The 26,064-nt window shown below is 46.5% G+C and overlaps 2 protein-coding genes and 1 long non-coding RNA gene across 3 annotated transcripts; 2 read left to right on the top strand and 1 right to left on the bottom strand.

Annotated features, from left to right (window-relative positions):
- Positions 1-254: 254 nt before the first annotated feature.
- Positions 255-5,870, top strand: LOC139736323 (uncharacterized). Its single transcript, XR_011711255.1, has 3 exons — positions 255-310; positions 1,616-1,760; positions 4,654-5,870. It is a non-coding gene; the product is annotated as an uncharacterized lncRNA (long non-coding RNA).
- Positions 5,871-21,940: 16,070 nt separating this feature from the next.
- LOC139736309 (uncharacterized) lies at positions 21,941-22,378 on the top strand. The gene has a single exon (XM_071647037.1). It carries the CDS (start codon positions 21,941-21,943, stop codon positions 22,376-22,378), a length of 438 nt encoding a protein of 145 aa, XP_071503138.1.
- Positions 22,379-25,185: 2,807 nt separating this feature from the next.
- Positions 25,186-25,827, bottom strand: LOC139736308 (probable ATP-dependent RNA helicase DDX53). Its single transcript, XM_071647036.1, has one exon. It carries the CDS (start codon positions 25,825-25,827, stop codon positions 25,186-25,188), a length of 642 nt encoding a protein of 213 aa, XP_071503137.1.
- Between the last annotated feature and the right edge of the window lie 237 nt (positions 25,828-26,064).

Raw genomic sequence — 26,064 nt, 5'->3', positions numbered from 1 at the left:
CTGTGGTATCGATCTTTCTTACTGAACTCTTCCGACTATATCTAGCGGTTTCTTGCCGGGAGTGGGCTATTTTTCATCACCGGAAAAAGATTGAAGTCCTTCAGGTTATTCTGAACAGTTTGATATATAAAGCATTTCCATTGGATGAATAATACCCCCGTCAAAAGATTAAACCAATTGGGAGCTCTGTCTCATTTTGGGAAGTTTGCTATGAGTTCCGCGGAAACCGGAATTGCACTGATTTACGTGTGTTACGTTGCCCACCGGTTGTGTTGCCTCCTGTCTGGCTCGGGCATAGCCGCAAATTTTGGTAAGTTTAACTTGTTTCTCTTTAATATTATATCATCAAAGTTATACCTGTTTATAAATAAACGTTTGAGGAACATTGTAAAGTATGTTGAGCCTGATGGCATGCACAGAATCGTTAAAAGGGATGATTGAATAAAATCCATAATTCTTTCGGTACGATGTCGTTACACTGAAATCTGCAGGCAGCCAGCGAACCGGGTCGTACCATCCTTGCTCAGGGGAAGTCAAGGGGTTTCAATAACGCGGATCAGCTGGCTGCGCTTACTGGGTACTCTCAGAACTCGTGCATTGCATGCATACAGAAGGAAAATAATTGTATTGAACTGTGTGTGTGTGTGTGTGTGTGTGTGTGCATTTGTATGTCTATATTAATGATTCATCATCTTTCTTAATCTTACTCATTTGATCGATGAACAGGCTTAGACTTAGTCCTAGCAGCGGCGGATCCAGGAATTCCCTAATTCTAGTAGAAACCTCTAAAGCCTAAACTAAAGGGGGGTGGGGCTCACTTTTTTCCATCGTCGGCTGCCATCAGCAGAATCTCCAAAATCATGCTCAGTGGGGGGGGGGGGGGGGGGGAACTTTTTTCCCGTCACCGCACACTGACTAGCAAGAGAATCTTGAATGAAAATCATTCTCAATGGGGGGGGGGGGGGATAGGCAACACATTTTCTTTCCGTCATCTGCCATTTTTCTAATTTTTTTTTTTTTTTGCTAAAAAAAAAAAAAAAAAAATCAGAAAAATTAAAGGGGGGCGCGCGCCGTTTGCGCCCCCCTGGATCCGCCACTGGTCCTAGTAACATTGCTGGAGTAAAGTAAGTAAAGTATTTACTGGGGAGGGGGTAAAAAAATGTTTATCCCGGCTTCCCATCCCATGCTAATGATTAAAATTAAGGTAATGTTGGGTCTAACGTTAATTTGGATCGAAGGATTCAACTTGTAAGAGCCTGCACTGACACTGCATTTCCTTTTTTTCTCTCACTTTGGTTTTAAAGAGACTCTGGGTCTGGCTTTCTTTTCTGTTTGTTTGTTTTCTTGTTTTCTTGCATCACTTCAAGGGAATAAAAGGAAATTCATTTGGCTGCAAAGCAAATTTACATGTATGCAAAATAATTACCTAAAAATGCAATTTGAAAAAATTCTGTGTAGCCTATAGATCTACTGTTTTCTCTTCGGCCCCCCAAAAAACCCAACAACAAAAAACACGATTTTAGCCCCAAGCCAAAGGAATTTGAGACAATTTTCTTTTTTTCTTTAAAAGTCATCAATAGACAAAAACAATTTCCTTTTGTTTTATATATCACAGACAGACCTCCACTGCCATCATCCTCTACTGCGGCTCATGATGTTCAGTCGGTGCTCAGCCAGAGACGAAATACTCTGATCAGCCAGGATGTACAAGCGAATGTTCAGTCGACCTGCTGCACAGCAAGATGCTAGAATTATAACTGGTAAAATCACTGCATGAATTTTTTGACTTCTCTGTCACTGTGCTATAAACTTAAAGTATGCACTATATTTTTGTTTCTGTTCATGTTATGAATAGCCAGGCTAGGACTTAAACTGTATAATTTGCTTGGAATAGAAAAAAAAAAAGTCAATAATAGTTTTAGTCATACTGGCAGTTATTGTCATTTCACTTTTGATTTATGCATATGTTGGGGAGACTGGGGAGAAGTGGGACATATTTTCAATTTTATGAATTCTACCCTGTAACTCCCAGAATATTTAGGATAGCCAGCTCCTGTTTACACGTCAAAGACAATGGGTACTGCGGTGTATTGTGCAGTAGTTTTTATTAGGCCTTCGTCTTTCCTCTGTATGTAATCAATGACTTTACAAACTGTTATTTGGGGAATTAGGGGGTGACTTGGGACACCCTGGGGAGAAGTGGGACACTGGCAGGGGTAAAGTGGGACAGTAAGAAACTTATTTGGGAGAAGTGGGACATCGTGGGGAGAAGTTGGACAGGGAGTGCAATAAGAATCGGTGTGTCAGTTTACCCCATTGGTAAAAAATACTAAAGATTAGCTCATAATCAGAGGTTTAGGTATTATCCTAAGAAATTTCGTGAATTCTTTTACACATCTACCAGACCATTATGTAACTCAGGTGTAATACCTCCACAGCCTTGTATGGTATCTGTAAATTTACTTACCATTTCAAGAAGGCAGCAAGACCTGTGAAAAAAGGACACGTTTTTAAATCTAGATGAAGAGTGCTTAGCAACACCTGTTAAGGGATATTTCAAAAGCAGACTGTTCATCAGTTTATTAGTGTTTGAGTTATAGAGCTGTCCCACTGGCTTAGTGCAAAGAGCGCGGCGCGTTAAATGGCGCGTGAAATGGCGCATCAAACGGCGCGTAAAAAATGAATAAAATATAGATTTTTGTGGCATTGCAAAAAGTTTTCTATTTTTCGAGTAATTGCTATTTGCGCTGTTGGTATTTATACATGTCGATCATTATACATATACATATACATATACATATACATTAGCACAGCATAATTATGCCATAGGTATTGCATACACTGTAGCTGATGGGCGGTAGTGGAGCGTTACGGAAAGTCAGCATGACACCGTCAAAGTTACAGACCCAAAGTTAAACGAAATTTGCGGTGAGTAACTTTACTTGTTTTGGAAATTCTATTCTTTTTTGATGAAAACCGCAAAACTAATTCAGTAGATTGTCCTAATCAATTTATTCGGCGTTGATTGATTCTAATCGTCTGTAGTTTTAGGAGCCATTCTGCGCGTGTTTTGGTGAAAATACCAGTGCAGTCCCACATATGGTATTTTATGTTTGCTGGCTAATCGGTCAACTGATTTGCCAGTAGGATAGACCGAATGAAAATCTGTCGGAAATTCACTGGCCTCTTATTTTATAAGGACGTCTGTAATTAATAGGGAAATGAGCGGCCAACCCTATTTAAAACTAGACGATTAGAATCAATCAACGCCGAATAAATTGATTAGGACATTCTATTGAATTAGTTTTGCGGTTTTCACAAGGAAATAAGATATGCAAAACAAGTATTAAAAGCTACTCACCACGAATTTCGTTTAACTTTGGGTCGGTAACTTAGACGATGTCATGTCTATGGCTGTGCTATTAAATGTATGTATACAATGACATGTACTACTTGTTAGAAAAAAACATTTCTTACTTTTGATCCTTAATAGTTCGGAAACTATATATCAGATGACACTGTCGTGGATATGAGAAATAGCTTAATAGTGTACAATTTAGTTGGAGGTGATTTGAATACGAAAGCATAAATAGGTTTCAATAAATCCATGATTGATTTTAAAGTTATATTCCAGATTTTGGTCAAATTCTAATTCTCGGTAGAAAACTTGATCTTTAATTACACAGAAAGCAATGTTGTGTATCTGAGTGTGTGCTTACAATGACCTCGAACAATGGACATGGATACCACCTTCATGACCTTTTTCAGAGCTCTGCCGACTAAGCTTCTGGTCTCTTGCTCACAAGCACATGAATGCTTTATTAATGATTTATGTTGGATTGCCCTAGACACTGCTAACCTGAATTCATGGCAAAGGGTAAAATGCACGCACAAAAAAGTAAGCCCTGTTTCCATGTGCTTGCATACCACACGTTTCATTCCAGCTGACAATCATTTTCAAAATTTGTCTCAATGAGGCTATCACTAAATTTGGTATAAGCTTAAAATCTAAAGTTTTTTTTAACACAATTGTTTACTAGTAATCTGACAAATTTATAGTTTTTTTTCGATACCATGAATTCAGACTAGCAGAGCCCAGGGCAAGCCACATGAATTGATAATAAAGTATTTATGTGCCCTGGAGCAAGAGACAAGAAGCCTAGTCGGCAGAGCTCTGAAAAAGTGGTATTCATGTCCATTGTTCAGGGTCATTGTAAGCACACACTCTGACCAAAATCTGGACCCTAACTTTAAAATTAATCATGGATTTAATGAAACCTATTCTTTCATATTCAAATCGACTCCAACTAAATTATTGTACACTATTCAGCTAAATCCATGACAGTGTTATCTGATTTAGTTTTCGAACTATTAAGGATCAAAAGTGGGAAATGTTTTTTTTTTTTTGTAACACGTAGTGCATGTCATTGTATGAATACCAACAGCGCAAATACCAATTGTTCGGAAAAAAATTGAGCTTTTTGCAACGCGCCGTTTAACGCGCTGATTGACGGGCCATTTAACGCGCCGCGCTTTTTGCACTAAGCCGTCCCACTTCACCTCCTGTTCCACTTCACCTCGGTCTTCATAAAATGTACTAGGGACCATGCACAGAGCCAAAAATTGTGTTCTTTTTGTAAATATTTCTTTCAGGTTATGGATCTGAGAAAGAAGAGGCGTGTGGATTATGCTTCAATTCACGACCATGGCTTTGAAGATGTCAGTGTGAACTTAAATGAACGTCTTCACGAAAAGAAAGACAAATGGTCCACAGCTACGCTATTCCGCTTGGAAGTCCTCGATGAAAGAATATCTGATAAAGGTGATGAAGTTTTAGTCCATTATGTCGGATGGGAAGATAAGTACAATGAATGGAGACTTAAAAGTGAAGTTGTAGATGTGAATGAGGAAAAATCAGATGCTCTGGAACTTGTGAAAAAGGATTTGCTTGTCAAGGTGAAAGAAAACCTCAATATTTCCCGTGTTCAGGACACCGAAGTTACTCTGCATATTCCCATACAAGTAGAAACATTCAATAGGTTTGTGGAGGTCATAAATGGTCATCCAGTCCGTTTGAAAAGGAAAGACATCTTCACAGCTGATTGGGCATCCGTTGCCACATTTCTAGGGACTGATTGGTTTTTTCGCATAGTCAATGCAGCAGGAGACTTTGCTTATGTTGTGGAGAGCACTATACAGATATGGATACATGAAAGAAGGTGCCTGGAACAATATGTTGTAAATGTGGAAACAAAACAACTTGACAAAAAACTACTCCATCGTGGACATCTTCTTGTTTTTCGTTTCGTGAAAGATCGAGGAAACAAGTTTGAACTAGGCAAAGTAGGGGTCACCTTATAAAGCATGGGCTTGTTATCTCATCTGTAACTTCCAAGTAATTCATGTACACATTCGGACAAATTCATATGGTTGTGTAGCTCATTAGGCTTTCAAATTCATATTTAATTGAAACTTTGCCAGATATATCTGAGTTCAAACTGTGACTTTCAAGTAATTCAAGTACACATTCGGACCGATTCATATGGTTGTTTAGCTCATCAAACTTTCAAATTCATATTTAATTGAAACTTTTCCAGATATGCGTGTATCTGAGTTCAAACTGTGTGTGTACAATGATGTAACTTACACTGGTGTTTGAACTGGGTGGAAGTTTTGAAATCTTCCAACTGATTTAGATTTTTGATTGTGTTCATCGCTGACTCATTTTGGTCGATTCAACTTTGGACACACAGTACTTACAGTGAGAATTACACTGCCTGAATTGTGTAAGCTTCAATCTAAAAACCTAAGTTTCCAGCTGACTTTACTTTGTATTGAATTATGACTATTGTGCTAAAAATTACTGTTTAAACCCCCCCCCCCCCCCCAAAAAAAAATAATAAAAAAATGAAACTGTTGACTGTGAAGCTAATTTTTTCCTCTTTGGCACTATACTTAGTATTTAGTGTAAGTTTTCTACCTGCAGTATTTGGTGCACCTTCTGGAACAAATTCAGAATCGTGGGTAATTTACATCAATTGCTTTACTTTGTACCAGCTAGTACGCGAAAGTGATATGGGACCTGGACTCAAACAGAGTGAATCTGTACTAAAGAAAATATTTCATTTGAACAGCATTGATGCAAAATATGCAGATGCTGGCATTGTTAAACGTCTCGATGACAAAATACGATATATTATGCGACCTGCATCAAAGGCTTTGAGTGCTGGTGGCAGGCAAGGTCAACAATTTTTGGACAAGTTGAAAAGCACCATATATAAATTAAATCTCGGTGGAGTTAAAAGACAAATGGAACATGAACTAGAAAATGAAAGGAAACGTAGGAAGGTAGCAGAAGACGAAGTTAGAGGCCAGAAAAGACAAGCGAAAGAATGCCAGAAGAGTGCAAAAACAGCACATGTGTTATTAGGAAGACTCCTTAAAAGACGCACAAACAAAAGGAAAGTCCTACCTAAAACAAAATATGGGCCAACCTGGAAAAGTGTACAAAAGAAAAACCTTAATGAAAGTGTGAACTTTGCTCGTGACCTGCTGGCAGAAGATAACATCAAAATCCAGAAAATGCTTGTAAAAGATCACTATGGAAATACTGTAGGCTACCATGATTATCCAACAGACGACTTGCCCTCTGGACCCTCGGTGGATCGGATGCTATACATAAAGGACTCAAACCTTATTTCAGATGATGCCTACCAAGAACTAGCCATAGAAAATCAACAATTCTTAAACCAATTCAAAGATCACCTGCCTATACGAACCAATTATCCATCACTTTATGCAATTCAACAACGCAGGGCAGAATTAAATGCCACATTTTCTGTACAGCTACTTCCAAACAAAAAAGGTGTTCAAGAGAGACTTGAAGTAAAACTCAGACGTTTCTTGGAAAGTGCTTGGCCGATAACTGATGATGAACTTGTAATCAAAATCACAGGTGACGGAACATCGGTTGGCCGTCTACATGTAACCAATTTTGGAATGACAGTAATTACAGATTCTTGGCGGTCGGATGACCTATTGTTAGCAATTGGAAAGATCCCTGAAAAGTACAACGAATTGGCAGATGCACTACAAGACATAGTACGAGATACCCAGTCACTTCAGGAAATTACAGTTCATGGCAGAACTATCAAACTGAAATACATTATTTGTGCTGATTTGAAATTTACTAATATCATCCTTGGCTTAGGTGCCTGCTCGGCAAATTATTGTTGTGTGTGGTGCCAAACACATAAAGGGGAATTTCACCGTCTCAACCAATCTGGAACTGCAAGGAACATATCCGAAATGAACCAGCTGTGCAAAAAGAAGAAAACCAAGAAAACGGAAAACTACAATTGTTTGCATGCTCCAATCTTCCCCCACATTCCAGTCACTCACGTCATACCAGATCCCCTCCATCTGTATCTCCGCATCTCGGACCAGCTGACCCGTCAACTTGTACTACGCATCAGGACAAACGACAACATTACGAAGAATGACAAGAATGTTGACAAATTGAATTGCCCATCTATGTTGAAATTCGAACAGTTTGTCCAAAACCTCGGAATCGAATGGCAGTTTTATGTTGATAAACAAGGTTATCTCACTCATCAAGACTTCATTGGGCCACAGCATCAAAAAATTCAAAAGGCCATATGTTTAGAGGATTTTTATGGTTCTGATAATCCTAAGCTTGAAGATATCAAGTTTTTGTGGTCGAAATTTGGAGAGCTAGTTAACCAGATGAAAAAGGATATGACAGAGGACGAGTTGGTGGAATTCCAGTCACAAGCTTGTGCATGGGTTGACAAATTCTACCGAGTCCATACTTCAGGTGATATCACAGTATACATGCATGTATTTGCAAAACATGTCAGTGACTCAATCCGCCTTCATGGCAATCTCAGCAAGTTTTCACAACAAACTTTTGAAAAATTGAACGATCGAATAACTAGCTGGTATTTTTCTTCTTCAAATCGACGCAATATTGAAGCATTGAGACAAGTTATGAACATCCAAAATAGAGTCGAGTACCTGGAACCATCATGTAAACGTGAAGGTTACAGAAAGACATGCAGTGTGTGTGGAGTTTCTGGGCACAACAAGCGTACCTGTCCTGAAAAAAACACAAAAAGCAACCAAACGTGAATGTGGAGTTGTGCATTACTGATTATTCACATTAATGGCCTGCAAAATTCGGAAAACATTGGCCTTCACTTAAAGCCTTTTCTAAAGCTTCGCTAAAGTTTAGATAATGTTAGGCATATTGGACTACAGTGTATCCAATATTCAAATCTTACAAAAGCGTAGTGACAATAACATCTTTGTTATCATCGGTTGATTCTTTGGGAAAATTTGAATTTCACCTTTGAAGATATTTAAACCATTTCATGGTAATGTTTTCATTTTTCTTTAAAAAATGCCCTTCCCTTCTTAAAATGTAGTCATTGTATACTAGTATGAGAAACCTGCATAGGAAGATTATATCGTGCATTTTTCAGCTAATTCCACGAGTGAGAAGATTAGGAATTGGTTTTATACCAAAAAGAAGTTTAACCCATAGATCATATTTTTCATTCAACATGAGTTATATGATACAGGCTTTAACTTGATGTTATTGCTAGTGAAGATTTTGATACCTTTTATATCGAAGTATGCAGTAACATGCAACATGACTATGATTACTTCTTTCTGATCAGTTTCTCATGGTTTGTTGTTTACTGCGATTCAACCATAGAGTTACATACTACGAAGACTAGAGTGAGTAGTACGCGTACCAGTGCATGTTATCAAACAGCCCTAATTGAACTACAGCGCAGTCCCTTTAGCGTGTGCACCTATGCGTAATTACACACATTGGTTGGGGCGATCTGACGCGTCACGTAGGCAGTAGCCAAGTAGTAGCCAGCTAGCTTTGTCTTCAGCATAGAGTTCAATGGTTGCACAGTCCCCTATTAAAATGTCAGGGCGCGTTCAATGAAGGGCGTCTCTTCCGGGTTAGTGCGCACTTTAGTACTTAGTAGTATGTAACTCTATGGATTCAACACATCTGATGATTCTGATCTAACATACTGCAATGAATATTAATATCTTATTGACAAGTAGAAGCCAGTAATTAGGCTTTTCATTAAATAGATTTGATTATTTGTAAAATATGTTCCACATACAGAGATGCCACTTTTCAGGAAATTTCCTGAATTCAGGAAATTTTTCCAAGGAAAAACAGAACTTCAGGAAATTTAAACAATGTTTGTACCTGAATAATAAGTGTAGAAGGGAAGAAAAGACTGTGAAAGAAGAAAATAATGATTACTACAGTACATTTGCGTCCATTCTTGTAGGTAAATTGCAATTATTATAAACAGGTGAGTGTTACAGATAGTAGTTCGGGAAATTTTGAATAGCACCCCTGGCATCTCTGCATATGTACAGTGAAACCTCGTTATAACAAGCTCGGATATAACGAGGTAATTTTTCAGGTCCCATTCTTTTTATACTCTTTGTTTTTATCCCTGATATAACGGGCTTGTACCGAAAGGTTGGGTTGCGTCGCGTCGCGTTGACGCGAACGCGACCATTCGGCCAAAGCTCCCCCGGTTTGACTGAAAGGGTGCATTGGGAGCGTTGGGAGCGTTGGCGTCAACGTGACGCGACGCGACGCAACCCAACCTTTCGGTACAAGCCGATATAACGAGATACCCGATATAATGAGGAAATTTCTGTGGTCCCAAGGAGCTCGTAACGAAGTTCCCCTGTAAATGAGTGCTACAATTTTAGTGTTATGGAAACTACTGTAAAATTTTTCCATTCAGTATTGCTATTTCTGAGCAAATAATGAATTTGTTAGTATATTTATTGCATTGGCTTGTGTTGCCAAATGTAGTTCAGTTTAGTGCCTAAAATTGTTCTGCCATTGAAATTCTATCACATTTGAATAAATTGTTGGAAAAAGAAACCAAACTTCCACGTGTAGTATTTGTATTAAAATTATCAAAATTTTGAGAGCCAGAGGAAGCAATAAGCAATCTTGGGGTCAGTGAGAAATCGAGTTATCTGATATGAAAGTGTAGACATTCCAGAAACAAAACATGAGGAAGAAACAAATAAAAAGAGCAGAGGAGAGAAAGCAATTGAGAGAGAAAGGGGGGGGGAAGAGAGTGTGCAAGAGAGAGAGAGTGTGTGCAAGAGAGAGAGAGAGAGAGACAGAGTGTGTGCAAGAGGGGGAGAGAGGAAGGGATGGGGGGGGGGCAGATTTCGACAAGTATAAGGAGATAGATGAAATTATGAGAGAACGAGAGAAAGAGTGGGAGAGAGAGGAACCCAACACTGGAAATATCAATTTGTTATGTACAAAAGACATTCCTCTTTTTTCCCAGAGAATTGTAAGGTTTATTTATACGGGTAAGAAATTTGAAATGAGATTGCAGCAATTTGAGCCAGATTTCTCATTTCTAATTCATAGATTACATGTCAATATAATAATCCAAGATTCATGGAGACAATACAGAATGACTACACGAATTACAACATCTAAAACTCCAAAGATTATGAATATTTCCATGTCATTTGCAGGTCAATGGACTGACTGGTTTGATCAGATCATTTTGTAAAGCTGTTCTCACAATAAGTTTTTGGAATAAATTCCACATAAGTAGAAAGAAAGTAACTGAGAAAAATCATTTTTGAATACATAAAGTGAACAAAAAAAAAAATCTGAAATGGGATTTGAACCTGCAAACCTCGGTTTATCAGTCCAGTGCTCTACCAACTGAGCTATTCAGTCTTTTGTAATCTTGTTTGTTGTAAAAATGATTTATTTTGTTTGTATCTAAACTTGAAATATAATATCCACAAAATACCATATCTAATCACATACTAGTATCTAAACATCCTGTAACCACCAACAAAACATAACTGGACCTATTTTGTTAGCTTTATAGGGGGCAGGAGATGCATGTATACATGCATGCACACGTTAGCACGAGCGCTGTTCGCTCGGCTGTGTCTAGCGGGCCAGAAAATCTGAGCAATTGCAGAATACCCCAGCTCTCTTGTGCGTACTTCCCCTTAATAACGTGTTTCTATGGCCGTACGCTAACGGAATAAAGCACAGTGTCTATGGGAGACACGCTCGGAATGAAGGATTGCCGGGGTATTCTGCAATTTAGCCAAAAAATCTGCTGCAAAAGAAACAGTTCCGATGCAGTCAGTGCGTGACCGGGTAAATAAATCGCCTTCGTGTCCCTGCCACGTAAATAGGCACCGAGCTCCGTACGTGTCACCCCCTTACTCTAAATAGAACGGTCGCGGACCTGACGCGATCCAATCAGATCCACTCAGAGTCAACCGCACAGCTGATCGGACATTGTACGCTTAGTCGGTTAGTGTATGCGCGTACAGCTGACCCGGCTGATTAAAAGCTTCAAATTAGGTGAAAGAAATCGGGGTTCTAAAATTCATATGAGCAGTGACAAGTTCTTATCTCGATTGCATTAATTCTTCTCTTGATACTTCTAGCTACTCTGGAGGAATAGGCTCTTGTACAAGTTCCGGAGTAGTAGGAAACGTGCCGACCACAAGATACCCACAGTGCAAGCAAAGAAGAAGGTGCTTCAGAGAAAACGTCATAGTAAAGACTCAAGTGATATACTGGCTAAATCTAGCCCACAGTGGGGAATGGCGTCATATCTACCACAACGTCCTGTGTCAGAGGACAACTCTACAGTCCATGACATATTACCTTCATGCAGTCAGAAAAAAAAAAAGAAACAATCAGACTATAACCTCGTGAACACTGCAATGGACAAGACCCTAGCAGACAGGAGGGAATGGCTGGTAAATACCCAACCCTGCCAAAGATCGCAGAAATTCGTTCCATGTACCCTTGGCTCTTTGATGAGGACCAGGTAATTCTTGTTCAGTGTGTTCAGACTATTCAAGGTTTGGAGCAGACTATAGTAAAGAAATGACTTACAACATTGGATTTGCCAGTGAAAAGTAAATGTACTTAGTGCTAGGGAACATTAAGGAGTTATTAGCAGTGATGGGTCGAAGTCCCACATCTGTGCCCAGGTGAAAGCTTAAGGCAGACTAATAATGAGTGGCATAGAGCATTTAAATAATCACATTTAAGGAATATAAGGGAGTTTACAGCAAGCAATGGTATATATGTCTGTGCTGTTTGCGCTGAATTTGTTTTTGCAATTTCGGCTTTTCATACGTAGGCTAGTGTTAGCGCATCAAACATAGCGATGATTGTGTGTTAAATGTATGCGCGCGCGCAATATATAGTAGTGTGATTTTCGGCCTTCCATAATGGGCTAGAAAGATGGCGCACGAACCGACGGTTTGCTGGTTCGTGAGTCTAGCAAAAATGCAGAAAATGTGCAAGATTATCACACGATAATCACAGAATCCCGGATGGAAGTCTTGCATCTGATGGTTCTGCGTAAGTTTACGATTATTACGTTGTTCACAGTTCTTGATAAAAGAGAATTCAAATGCCTTTTGTGTGTCCGGATATTGTAGTGGTAAATTGGGTTTATCTTTTGGCTGTAGGGCTGAACACCCCTATTTAGTTAATGGGTCAGTCGGGGCGGGATTTATGTAAATTGGGGGGCTGCCATCCGGCATCCCGATTGGTCAATTAAGAGCTGACTGGATGACTGGAACTGTGCTGAACGCCTTGTGTATGATCCTCATCCAAATCGTCCGTCATCAGCTCCCCAGGGCAACGCAAGACCCTCAAGGTTACCGAGGTGAGCGAAGCCGTAGTTATTGTAGGTATATAGTAAATCCTGTTATAGTAGCGTATAAGTAAGGTAGGGTATTTTAGTAAGTTTTATAAGTGGATAAGTTGCCACCGCTCAACCACGCCACTAGCGAGTCATCGCTAGTGCATAGTGCTTACTGACCCGTGCCTGGGGTAAGGTCGCGGGGGCAGTAAACACAACACTGGCGTAGTCGGCTTTTGAGCCATATCGGTCGCGTCGAACTTGGGGATTCCCCGACGGTCCGTTTTACTCGTTTGTATCAAGCGATTTTGTTACTATTTATGTTATCGTGTGCCGTGATTTCTATTTTACGGGTTTAGTTTGTCACTTCATCGTTCGTGCATTGTCATACAGCTGGGTTGCCCCATATCGCTTATTCGTTCTTTTCAGATTGTCTGTTTTTATAGCGGTCTGAGATTAGCGCGAGTGCTGGGTTTCTTCGGTTGTCGTATATATTCTCTTTTGTCTTTTTCGTGTTCTGTCAACTTTTCCTCTTTCGAGCCGTTGTTCTCGTATCTTTTTGGCGTATTTTGCTTAGCGATTCCGTACTCGCAAACTTATTGGCGGTGGTCCGGGACCGTGTTCATAGAGTTGCGTGCTCTTTAGTGCGCAGCGGTCCTGGTCCTCAGGTTTCAAGTTTCGTTGCGGGAAGTGCGGTGTGTTTAGATTATCGGTGGTTGATTCGGTGAATGTGATATTAAATTGGTGATTGGTTGTCTTGTGTTTTCTTTCTGTTGGTGATTGCTACGGTCGATTGCGTGTGTGACTGGGTGTTTTGATGGATAGTGATTCGGAAGGTGAAGTTTATCAGATCGAAATTGTGGGTAGACTTAATTTTCTGCTGTACGTGATCGAAATCTACAAGGCGGATTTAATTACAACGCAGCAGTTAGTTAATTTGCTACTTGATTTTTTGTACCAGGACCAATAAGGGTCGGTATTGTGTGTGTATACTTGCGATTGTGTGTGTATGCGAGTGTCTGTTGATTGTCCCCGCTTGCACACTGCAAGCCAGTGGTAGCTGTGCAGTGACGGCCAGTGATCGATCGTATCGAGGTACGTGATTCTCTTTCATTTTGAGGGATTTATATATTACTTGATTATATTACGGATTGGTAGCCACCGGCTAGCTGTGATTCGTTGCGGTATCCACATCGGTGGGTTCGCAGGTAGTTAGCGTTGTTGCGCACTGGTTTAGTGCCTGTTCGCTCCTACTGCATTTGCCGGTGATTAGTGCTAGGACCCGGGGGGTAGTAGTGGTGCACTCGGTGCGCGTTTTGTGTGTACTGTGTGCACGGTGTGTGTGATCTTAGGACCAGGTCCTATTGTTCTTTAGTTTCGTGGGTTAGTGTATCGTTCGTTAAGTCGCGTTTACTGTTAATTAGTTGCGTACATTGTTCACTCCGGGTATTCCTCGGGTAGGTTTAGTGCGTTCGTTCCGTTATTGTTAGTTTTTCGCGTGGGCGGGTTGCGTTCACACTGCTCCGACATAGCTTTATAGTAGGGTGTGTTCACACTGCTCCGTCCTAGTTCCATAGCAGGGTTGTGCTTACACTTCGTCTCGCTTTATAGCAGGGTTGTGTTTGTACTGCCCAGCCTTTGCTCCATAACCGGGTGGTGTTTACACTACGGCCTAGCTTCACAGCAGGGAAGTGTTAACACTCCGACCCGGTTTCGGGTAGGGCCGCTAGGAACATAGCGCGGATTGTGACATATCAGGGTGCGTCGCACCAGCCAAGGTTGTGCAACTCATTTGCAATTAATTCGTCCATGGTTTGATCGCGCTTTGTACTTATCGTGTACCGGGATTTATCGTATAAGGCTACGATATAGTGCAGTTATATATAGTTATTTTGTTGTGTACGGTTGCGTTCATACTGCATAAGCCTGCAGTATACGCACGCACGTACGTTTGTTGTGATTAGCTTACTAGTGGCTTACTAGTGTATGTATATGCGGATACACATTGGAGTGCACTTTGTAGCTTTGCATTTTTGATTCGTTACCTTCGGGTGCATTCACACTGTACGCTCGCAGCATAGTTTTTGCGCCGTTCGTGTTTTAACACGGATACATTGCCGCTGTACTGGGCAAGTTAGCAAGCGTAGCGGTGCTCCCGGCGTGTTCTTACCTGTACGTTATTAATGCTCGATATTGTTTCGCGTGCAACACCAGTGCATCTACGTGCGGTATAAGCCTACCGTCACGAGTTGCACTATTTTGAGTAGTTTAACCTGCATGTTTTAGTATTTTAGCGGGTTCATTGCATATTAACAGTGCACCTACCCGCGGTATAAGTCTATCGTTGCGAACAGCACTGTTATCTAGTTGGGTCCTGTTACGCCCATATATTTTAGTGCGCTTATTGCTGATAGAGGCTTTGCATTTACTTGCGGTACACGCGTACTGTTAGGAAGTGTTTTTTTTTAATGCTAGAGTGGCGATAGGCAGTACAAATCTACTGCTGGGTAGCACACTCCTTTTATTGTAAATTGATTCCGTGTCGCACAGGTAGTATAAGCCTACTGCCGGTTGGCACATAAGTTATATTATCACTTTAATTTGTGTGAAATACATCCACACATCTGTGTTTTGTAGTTCGGCATTGTATTGGCTATATCCCGATTTAGGGGTACAGTTTGCTATTGACGCGTTAGATTGTACCTTCCTGACGCGTTACTCCGATTGTAAATTGTTTCAGTGGTCTACGTTGGCCTCATATTCGACCGCATTTACAGGATAGCTCATATTTACTAATTTTTCGATTATTTGTGAGTTAGTAACTTAATTCTACGGTATAAATCTACCACGTTTGTAGTCTGATTAGGCCGTATTGCGTGTTCGTGGCGCATGTCTACCACAAAGTTGGTCTCATTTTGTGTAGGTATTTGGTGGGATACATCTACCACGTACAGTTAAGCTTTTTCAGATTCGCATTGTCATCTTGGACATAATTGTTTTACATCTCACTTTTTTTGTAATTTGGTAGTCACTGTGGTTTAGATTGTTCCTCGCTTTTGAACCACACTTCGTTGTATGCTGTGGCTGCATATAATTATTGTATACTCGAGTGCCCGTATCTTGTTATTTCGAAGGTATATCGCTGCCGCACATTGGTTCGGTACTGCATTGTTCAGCGATACCGTGGTATAAGTCTACCACGGAAGGGCGCTGTATACAAATTGCGAGGAAATTGTGTGGAATAAGCCTTCCACATCGCAGTACTTATATTTTTGCCGTGTATTCGAGTATTCCGTGTTTTTGTTGTGTTAGCCCGCTCGACTATCGCGTCGCCATTTGTGCACCGCATACTTGGATATATTGTCGCCCGGTTTGCATGTTCGTGGTATAAGTCTACCACATTCAAGCGCTGGGTTGAGGCAGATATAGGGACTATTATCAGTAGTTGGCAGGTCCCGTTACGCAGTTCTTTTATCGTGTTTTTGTATTGCACGTTTATCTTAAGGACAGTATAAGTCTACTGCTCTTACGCTTCCGGGATAGCTTCGGTATAAGCCTACCGTTTTTGCTTGTTTCGGATATTGTGTGTTCTTCCCCTGCGGTTTTTGTTTCCGTATTGCGGGGTTACACTTAGCGTTGCTGTAATACATTGTGCGCCTCATTTGGCCATATTTAAGCGTTCGATTGTTGTATTCGTATTCATCCTAGCGGCGCCTTTCGTGTGATTGCTAGTAGATTGCAGCCTATTATGGCTATGAGCAAGACTTTGATTAACTCCTGCTCTTATCAGGAGCTGTGCAGGGTCCCGGGAATGGACCGGGCGATCGTGCATCGCATTATGGATGCGAGGTACGAGCTGGGGGGGATTTCTCCCGACTTGTTCTCGTCCTGGCCTGATGCGTCGCATCTGTTCGATTGGTTTGATTTCCGCCCTGCACAGTCGCAGGTTGATACCAGTTTGGGGTCCGCCCGCGGGCCGGTATTTTCCGCTGGGGGGGATTCCCCACGTATGGAGAGCACCCCGCGCGATTTTGTGGGTGGTGGGACTCCCGCGTCGCCGGATGTTCCAGAAGGGAGAGGACCACGACCGGGTTTCCGGTCCGTCCCCCCTTATGGCGCCTATGACGCAGTGGGGCCTGCACACCGCCGCCCACTCCCAGCTCGCGATGCGCGCATGGAGTGCCGCACTCCCGACCGATGGGAGTGGAGGGATGGCCCTCCAGAGCGCACAAGCCAGGGTGCGACCAGTAGTGCGCGACCCGCGTGGGCTTCGATGCCAAAGACCATTACTTTTAATGGTAAGGGCAGCTGGCAGGCCTTCCACGCGAAGTTTGATTCTTACGCGCGTTCGTGCGGTTGGAACGCCACACAGCGCAAGGACCAGCTGTGTTGGTGCCTGGAGGGAAAGGCCAGTGAATTTTTCGTGGCCCTTACTGCGGCCCAGCCCCATATGGAGTATTTCGATTTAGTCGAAAAATGCGCGAAGCGCTTTGGGTCTTATGAACATCCTGGGATGACGCAGCTGGAATTCGGCAGCGCGAAGCAATCGGCTGAAGAGTCCATTTTGGATTGGGCCGACCGAGTTGCCGATCTTGGTGCGCGCGCGTTCCCGGGCCTGCCGTCTGACCAGCTGCAGCGGCAGCAGGCGCTGCGCTTTTGCCAAGGCTGCGTGGACAGGGAGGCCGGGTTCCATGCGCTTACCATGAAGCCTGGCACCTTGGACCAAGCCTTGGAACGGGTCCAGTGGTTCCAACACACGCACCGCGCTATGCATGGGCGCTCCCGGAAGGATGTGAAACACACAACGCTAAGCGCTGACACGGAGCTGGACTCGGACGCGCACGTTTGCCGCGTTTTCCAACCGAAACCGGTCCAACGGACCGATGTGCAGGATAGGCGGTTAGAGAAGCGGGTGGAGTTTTTGGAAGCACAGGTCCGCTCCTTGTATGCCATGATCAAGAAGTTGACCTCTGAGTCCGAGACAGCGGACCGGCCTAGTGCTTCTCTCCCCCACCCGACACCTAAGGACCCTATCAAACCAGCGCCCTTTGACCCATCCAAGAGTCAGTGTTTCCGCTGTGGCGAGCTGGGCCACTTTAAGCGGGACTGCCCCAAGGCGACAGGGGGAAGGGTGCTGATGATGCTCGATGACGACGTGGAGTCAAACGGGAGCGGGCCGGAGGAGGAGGTCGACCTTTGGCCCGAGCTGACCTCGACCTCGCGCGGCAAGGGGGGCCCCAGGAGGGAGAACGATCCCCAGGGCCTCTAGTCGCTCGCGCGGATTTGAGCGCCTCTCGAGTCGAAGGGGAGGTAGGGGACTCGCGTGCTGCGGAACAGGACCGCACCGTGAATGGTGAATCTCTGATTCCAGAAGCGCCGGCTCCCCCAGCCCAAGGGGCCTCCTCTCCTCGAGTGGTCCTCCCGCCCCCCGAAGAGGGAGTGGAACAGCCTCCCCCTGTGGAGGCTCCTGCCACCCCTTTGGGGAGCGAAGCGCAAGTAATGCCACAGGGGCAGTCGGACCCCGTTATTGACCCCACTCAGGCGGGGGATTGTGTTCAATCCTTCGTCCGCTATACTGAAGAGTTGGAATCCTCAGATCCAGAGTCGGGTCTGGAGGATGACCAGACCTCCAACATGAGGGACCCGGCTAAGGCCGGGGGAGACCCCTCTCCAGAGTCTTAAGAGATTGTGGTATGTCTTCTGCGTTCGTCGTCACTGTTTAGTGTCGACATGGTAGTTGCAGGCCGCAGCCTCCGGGCTATCGTCGACTCTGCCGCGGAGGTCTCCATAATATCTGACCAGGTCTTTGAGTCGCTTGACCCAAAACCGCCATGCCTCAGGAAGGTCACACTCAACACCGCCGGCATTGACTTGCGGATGAGCGGGAAGGTGGTCGGCCCAGTCGACCTCCAACTCGGCTCAACCAAGCGTCAGGCCCTGGTGTATGTGGCCCCTATAGAGGGCGACATGCTCCTGGGGCTGGACTTACTGTTTGACATGGGCGTGATGATCAACATCAAAGAGTCCAAATTGGTGGTAGGGGACGAGGACGTCCTAATGATTTCGGGCCGCAAACCGCGCTCTAAAGTGGTGCAGTCAGTACATCTGGAACAGCGCCACGCCCTCATCCCACCAAACTCCGCCCGTCAAATTGTGGGTGCGATCCAAGATGAAGCTGGTCTAGTCCTGTTTGAACCTGGAGAGGAACTTCCTGTGATGTTGCCTCATTCCTTACATAGAGGGGGTAAGGAGGTTAAGATCGATGCGCTAAACCCAACTGATCGCCACATTAAGATCCAAAGTGGAACGCTGTTGGGCGAAGTGCACGAATTAGCCGAGGCCGACATAAGGCCGAAGGAAATCCTGATCGGTCCACGAGTTCAACAGATGAGGGTGCTTCCTGGACAGGAACTGCCCCCACACGTTGACGATTTGTGGACAAGGTCAATACCCGCGTTGGGACCCTCGGAGCAGGGCCAATTGAAGGAGCTGCTGCAGGAGTTCCAAGGGGTATTCGCCAGAGATGAGTACGACCTTGGACACTTTACAGCTGTCGAGCATCGCATCGACACGGGGGATGCGGCTCCGATAAAGCACAAGCTTAGGCGAACACCACTAAGCTTTGCGTCGGAGGAGCGCGACCTCCTTGAGAAAATGCAGCGTGCGGGTGTGATACAGCCGTCGCAGTCGGACTGGGCGTCGTCTCCGGTGCTTATCCGGAAGCGCGACGGCTCTGTGCGGTGGTGCCTGGATTACAGGGGCCTGAACAGTCTGACGCGAAAAGATGTCTATCCCCTCCCTAACATTGAGGAATGTTTGGACACCTTGTCAAGCACTGCATGGTTCTCTAAGCTAGATGCGAACTCGGCGTACTGGCAAGTGAAGGTTGCCGATGCCGACCGCCACAAGACCACCTTCGTCACGAAGTACGGGCTCTACGAGTTCATACGGATGGGGTTTGGGTTATGTAATGCCCCCCGCCACATTCTCGAGAGCAATGGACTTAGTACTGAGAGGGTACAACTGGAACATAGTTCTGGCCTTTCTGGATGATGTGGTGGTGTTGGGCAATTCGTTCCCAGAACACCTGGCCAATTTGCGAGCAGTCCTTCTCCGATTTCAAGAGTACAACATGAAGCTCAAGCCCAAGAAGTGCTTGTTTTTCCAACAGCAAGTGGAATTCTTGGGAAGGGAAGTTGGAGAGGGAAAATTGCAAATGCGCACGGAGCACATTGCAGCGGTGCTCAATTGGCCTACGCCCCGGAACTCGAAGCAGGTCGAGCGTTTTCTCGGACTGGTGAACTACCATCGCGTGTTCTTAAAGGATTACGCGGCCGTGGCTGAACCCTTGTACCGGGTCACTGGGAAGAAGGCATTCCTGTGGGGGGCAGAGCAGCAGGAGGCCTTCGACAGGATCAAACAACTCCTCACCAGCGCACCGGTACTCGCCCTCCCAAATACCCAGGATCTGTTCATTCTCGACACAGATGCGTCCAACCACGCCCTGGGTGCTGAGCTGATTCAGGTACAAGGAGGTGTCGAGAGGGTAATAGCATACGGTAGCGTCTCCCTGTCCAAGGAACAACGACGGTATTGCGTCACCAGGAGGGAGCTCCTGGCGGTGGTGCGCTTCACCAGACAGTACCGACATTACCTCCTCGGAAGGCCATTCCGAGTGCGCACGGATCACAGCAGTCTCATGTGGCTGCTCAATTTCAGAAATCCACAGGGTCAAATTGCCAGGTGGATTGAGGAGTTGAGTCAGTATGACATGGAGATTGAACACCGGTCGGGGCGGAAGCACGGCAATGCGGACGCCTTGTCGCGCATCCCACCCGAACCTGATGGGTGCGAGGGTTTCCAGCTGACCTTCTCCCCATCAGCCCTACCGTGCGGAGGATGTCGGTATTGTTTGAAGGCACACCGGGACTGGGCGGCATTCGTGGAGGAGGTGGACGATGCGATACCCTTGGCGAGCAAGCCTGAACAGGTGGCCGTTAAGTGTGTGTTGCAGAAGTCCACCGTACCGGACATGGGGTGGGAGTGTCCAAGTACCCATGTTGACATGATGGTAATGCCCACGGGCTTGCAAGTGGTCGCAGACGTGGGACTGTCCAGCGTCGATTGGGCACAATTGGTCACCGAGGACCTAATGCCGGTACCATCCGCGATCCTTGCTCAGGAGCAGACAGCGGACACACAGCTCACCCCCTTGCGGGAGTGGCTGGAGTCCAAAGTCACCCCGAGCGAGGGCACACGAATGCTATGGGGTAGTGCTGAGAAGCACTACTGGATCAATAGGGACATGTTCTCCCTTGAGGATGGTGTGATTTACCGTCACGAAGGAGAAGACAAGCAGGTGGTAGTCCCACGCTCGTTGGTGCCTGAGGTGCTGCGACTGAATCACGATATCCCAGCAGCTGCTCACGCGGGTATTGGTCGCACACTGTTGAAAATCAAACCTCGGTATTTTTGGTACCATCGAGGAAGGGATATCCGCCAGTACGTACAGCAATGTCCTACGTGCAATCGCAACAAGCGACCGTCGCGACACGCCCGCTGCCCGATGACAAACTTCCACGCAGGGGTGCCAATGGAAAGGGTCCATTTGGACTTTCTAGGCCCCTTGCCGAAGACAAAAACGGGCAACGAGCATGTGTTGATGATGGTCGATCAGTTTTCCAAGTGGGTGGAGTGCGTCCCATTGCCCTCCCAGACGGCAGAGGTCACGGCCCGCGCGGCGGTGAATGAATTCTTCTGTAGATTCGGATGCCCCTTGGAAGTGTTCACGGACCAAGGAAGAAATTTTGAAAGCAGACTTTTCACCTGTCTCTGTCAAATTCTTCACATCCACAAGGCGAAGACCACCCCCTACCGCCCCTCGTCCAATGGACAGGTGGAGCGGTGTAATCGCACCTTGATGGATGCCGTGCGATGCTTCGTGGGCAAGACTCAGAACCGCTGGGATGAGCACCTGCCCCAAATTGCAGGAGCAATTAGGTCAACAGTGAACCGGAGTACGGGGTTCACCCCTAATATGCTTATGCTGGGGCGGGAGGTGAACCTCCCTTCCGACTTGGTGTACCCCGGTCCCGCGCCAGCGGAAGACAGAGTCCGTAGAGGATTACTGCTCTGAGCTGCAGCGACGGATAGGGGAAGCCCATGAAGTGGCAAGGTCAACACTCCGGTCGACCCAACGAGTGATGAAACGAGACTACGACCTTCGAGTTGCGTCTCGGGAGTACCTCGTGGGAGACCGAGTTTACGTGTTGGACACAGCCACTGTCAAGGGCCAGTGTCGCAAATTGAGTCCCTCGTGGAAAGGACCAGGCGTGATAACCGAAAGGTTGTCACCCTACCTGTACCGCATTAAATTAGGGAACAAAATGGTTGTGGCTAATCATGACCGCCTGAAGGAGTGCCGGGATAGGGATGTCCCCAAGGGGAGCAAGAGCAGTGCTGCCGCCCTCAAGGACGCAGTATTTTGCTTTTGCCGCAGGCCTTACACTGGTGCCTTCATGGTCATGTGTGATGGGTGCCAGGAGTGGTACCACGGGCGTTGCGTCAATGTGTCACCTGAAGAAGGTACGCACATTGACAAGTATTTCTGCCCGGTATGTCGAGCCCTCAAGCGCAGCTAGTGTAACAGAGAGATGGCCCCTCCAGAAATGGACACAAGAGAAATTGATGTTATGGAAATTAGTGATTGTGTGAATGAGAGTCGTAATTTTAATAAGGTCCGAGGGATGTTGAATTCCCTCAGTCAGAAAAGAGGATGCAATAATTGAAATGAATTAATAAATGACCTTGTGTTTCATTCTCTCTGTTCTAGAATGGCGAGCGGATCAGGCAATTGGCCCAATATGGGTAGGGGGGAGGATGCCAGGAATTTGGGCGAACTATCCCTCTTAGAATGCCTCTGGATCCGGCATCACCGGGGGGAGCTACTTGACCCCGTCTTGCTGGTACAGGGACAAGGTGAGCCCCATTTCCACCGTCAGGTGGGAGTGGACACGCTCATCAGGGCCCAGTACCAGCTGGCAGCATCTCGCGGCGAGTGGTGGTGGGTGCGAGCCCTGCAGCTGGCGTGCCGGCCGGTGCGTAGCGTGGATTGGATTTTGGCGAATATTCCGCATCGGATCCCTTCCCGCAACGTTGCCGGCGGGCATGCGGCAGCAGAGGCTCCGGCCATGGCGCCTCAAGAGGCCCAGGCAGCCCCCCCGCCCGCGTGTCGTGACGCCCCCTACGGCGGCCCCCGTATTTGAAAAGACGGGGAAGCACCGCTCACGGACTAAGGGAAGGGCGCGAAGAAAGGGGCGTAAGGCAGGCTCAACTCCAAGTGGGCGACAGCCTCCTACAGCCCCCGCCCCTGTCCCTGTTCGTCCGAGCACAGGGGGGAGATCCCATCCCCAGGGAGCCGAGCCATCTGTGCCCCCGACAGAGACCCCGCCAGGGCAGAAGGATCGGACTCCATGTCCCATCCCAGGGTGCGGAAAAGTGGTCGTGCAGAGGCGAAGGCATTTGCATAAGCACCTGCCCGATTGTTTCCGTACCTCGGTGAGTGGAAGCTGGAACGCCGATGTTCTGCATCCGTTGCGGCTTAGTGCCCTTCAGTACCTCGCGAGGTGCATTGTTGGAAGCAGAGGCTTGGAGGCCCTCCTGGAGATGGTGGTGAGGGAGTGGACAGGACCTGCGGAGTTGGTCCCGGAGGGAGCGGCTGCCGAGATGAGGGAATCATCCCGCCGTCACGGGTGGGAAATTCCCGAGAGGCTTATGTTGAGACCCTCCCAACTCTCGCGCAGCACTGATGCACTGGAGGGTGCTGCTGTTCCTGGCCGCACGGGTTTCCCCCCTTCAATGGGGAGAATTCCGTCGGCTAGGGCAACGCCCAGGGGAGCCACGTGGCCCCGTGGACCCCACTCCAGCTGCGGGTCAGTCGGCCCAGCATAGTGCTGTGGCCGCGCCCCTTGGGGAACCTGCCGTGGGCGACCCGGTGGCGGAGTGCGAGGGGATGCCCCCACGGGCAGAGTTTAAGTCGGAGGAGTCCTCTCAAGGGAGGTCATGGGACGTTCCGGTGGAGCCTACCCACCCTCCGCAGGAACCTGCTAGTGGAGAGGCTTCCTCAGCAATCTCTAGTGAGCCACCAGTCCCTGGGGTGGAAGGAGGCCCAGGGGGGGTGAGCCCTTCCAGTGTCCCGATGGACTGTGGGAGCAGTACGAGCGAGGGGGAGGAGCCTACGGTCAAAGAGGAGGTGTCCGAGGCGGTTGCTCGGCCGGCGACAGCGGAAGCTAGCGCACCGGCTGTAGGAACCCCCCGGGGAACCGTCCGACCACGGGCCAGGGGGGCCGGTCCCCCTCCCTTGGTTATTGACTCCCATTTTCATTTGGATCGGATGGAGCGTACCCTCAATTTGAAGGGTCTGGGTCCGGTCTTGGCGAAGAGGGTAGGTCGCCCTCCCAAGGTGCCGGTGAGTGTGATCGGTGGGGTCCTTAATTATTGCGACCCAGAGCACTTCTCCGGCATAGTGTTTCCGGTGGACGCCCGGTGGAAGGTTGTAGTGGGCATCCACCCCAAGCACGCTGGCAGGACCTGCGAGCGGCACATCTATGAGCTAGAACAACTGCTCAGGGATGACCGAGTCGTGGGAGTCAGCGAACTGGGGTTGGACTACTCCGCCCCCGACTCTCGTTGGACCGTCCAGTTGGGTCTGATGGAACGGATTCTGAGAATCGGGACCATTGGTAAGGTGCATGTTCTGCATATCCGTGGCAGTCGGGGTGATCCCCAAGGGGAGGCTGTTCACGAGCAGTGCCGTAAGATCATGCAGAAGCACTGTCCCCCGGAGACCCGGATTCACCTGCATTGCTGCACCGGCTCCGCGACTCAGGTGCAAAGGTGGATGGCGGCATTTCCCGAGTGTCATTTTGGGTTCACCATGATGGCTTCCCGGATGTCACTCCCGTCCCAGCAGGCGCTGCGGGACCTTCCCCTCCGACGGTTGCTGCTGGAGACGGATGCCCCCCACCTGAAGCCACCCTCGGCATCTCGATGCAATGCACCACGCTACCTTGGTGAGGTAGCAAGGGTAGTTGCTGGTATCCGAGGGGAGTCTGTGGAGCAGATCTGTAATGCTGCCACAGAGAATGCCCATCGGCTTTACCGAATGTGAGTGTTCTCTGGGATTGGTCTTTCTTATTGTCCTATTTGCCTTACCTATCGGTTTCCTCCTACTTATCTGTCCCCGCTTTTCCTTTCGCCGACCCAGATTGGGAACCAAATTGTTAGTTGTTCGTTAAGCCCCGGTATTTTGGGCATTGTTTGAGGCGCTCCTATGAGTTTTGTTGTGTTAAGGCTTGGGGTGGTCCTCTCAAAATCAATTTGATTATTGTTTGTATTTATTAGTATGGAGTACATTTTAGTTATTATGTGGGGACTTAGGATTTTTGGGTTAAATGATTTGGATAATTTGGGGGGATATTATTGGATAGTTAGTGGTACGCTGACAGTGAGATTTCCCCTGAGCACGCGGTGCAGTCCAATTCGGGCTGCCCGATCCTCTGGGAACCCCTGTAGGCCCCGGCGTACCAGGGAACGGGGTGTTCTTACAAGTTGAGAACCGGGGCTGCTTCTCTCTTGGGCTAAGTTCTCGGGTGGGCGAGAGGACGAGGACGTTTGGTCCACCTCGCTTTTTGCGAGGGACAGGTTGCAGGTCTGTGTGTGTCAATGCCGGGAGAAGGAATGCTAATGTTTTGCCACTTTTTGTTTGTGCAATGCCGAGGAGGTCGTGACCTTGGAAAGCTACTGGCCAGCCTTGACTCTGTATTGGTGATGGTTTGGTGAACTTCTGCTTGTATATTTCTTTTAGAATTTCAGGGTATTCCTGGAAAGCTTTTTCGAATGTTTTCACAGGTTTGGGCATAACTCTCTTGAGTTCCTCGGCACTCTCATCAACAGTAGTGACCCCAATGACCTTTTTGAAGGCATCAGCCTCTTGGTCTGTCATGAACTTGATGTCGGAATGCTCAATGAAGAAATCTTTGATGATTTTTGGGTAATTTTTCCACTTCTCCTTTAGGTATTCTGCTTCCATTTTATTCATGTTTTTCCAGTCAATCCTTTTCGGTTTTTCATCATAGAAGTTTGTGAGTCGCTTGCATTCCTGCTGCCATTGCTGAAGCCATGGTTTTTGGACAAATGAGCTGAGTAGTTTGGGTCTGTGAGCTCCTCGATGAGTTGTTTGGCTTTCTCCCGCGCCTCTTCACTGCCGAAGATATCGATAGTCGTGTCGCATCCATTTGAGTTTCTGGACTGCACCTTTGTCCTGGCA

This window comes from Diadema antillarum, unplaced genomic scaffold, assembly GCF_040938485.1.
Source record: "Diadema antillarum isolate AM-2024a unplaced genomic scaffold, OU_Dant_1.0 seq00000636_RagTag, whole genome shotgun sequence".
Classification (NCBI taxonomy): domain Eukaryota; kingdom Metazoa; phylum Echinodermata; class Echinoidea; order Diadematoida; family Diadematidae; genus Diadema; species Diadema antillarum.
This window is presented reverse-complemented; position numbering and strand designations above follow the sequence as displayed.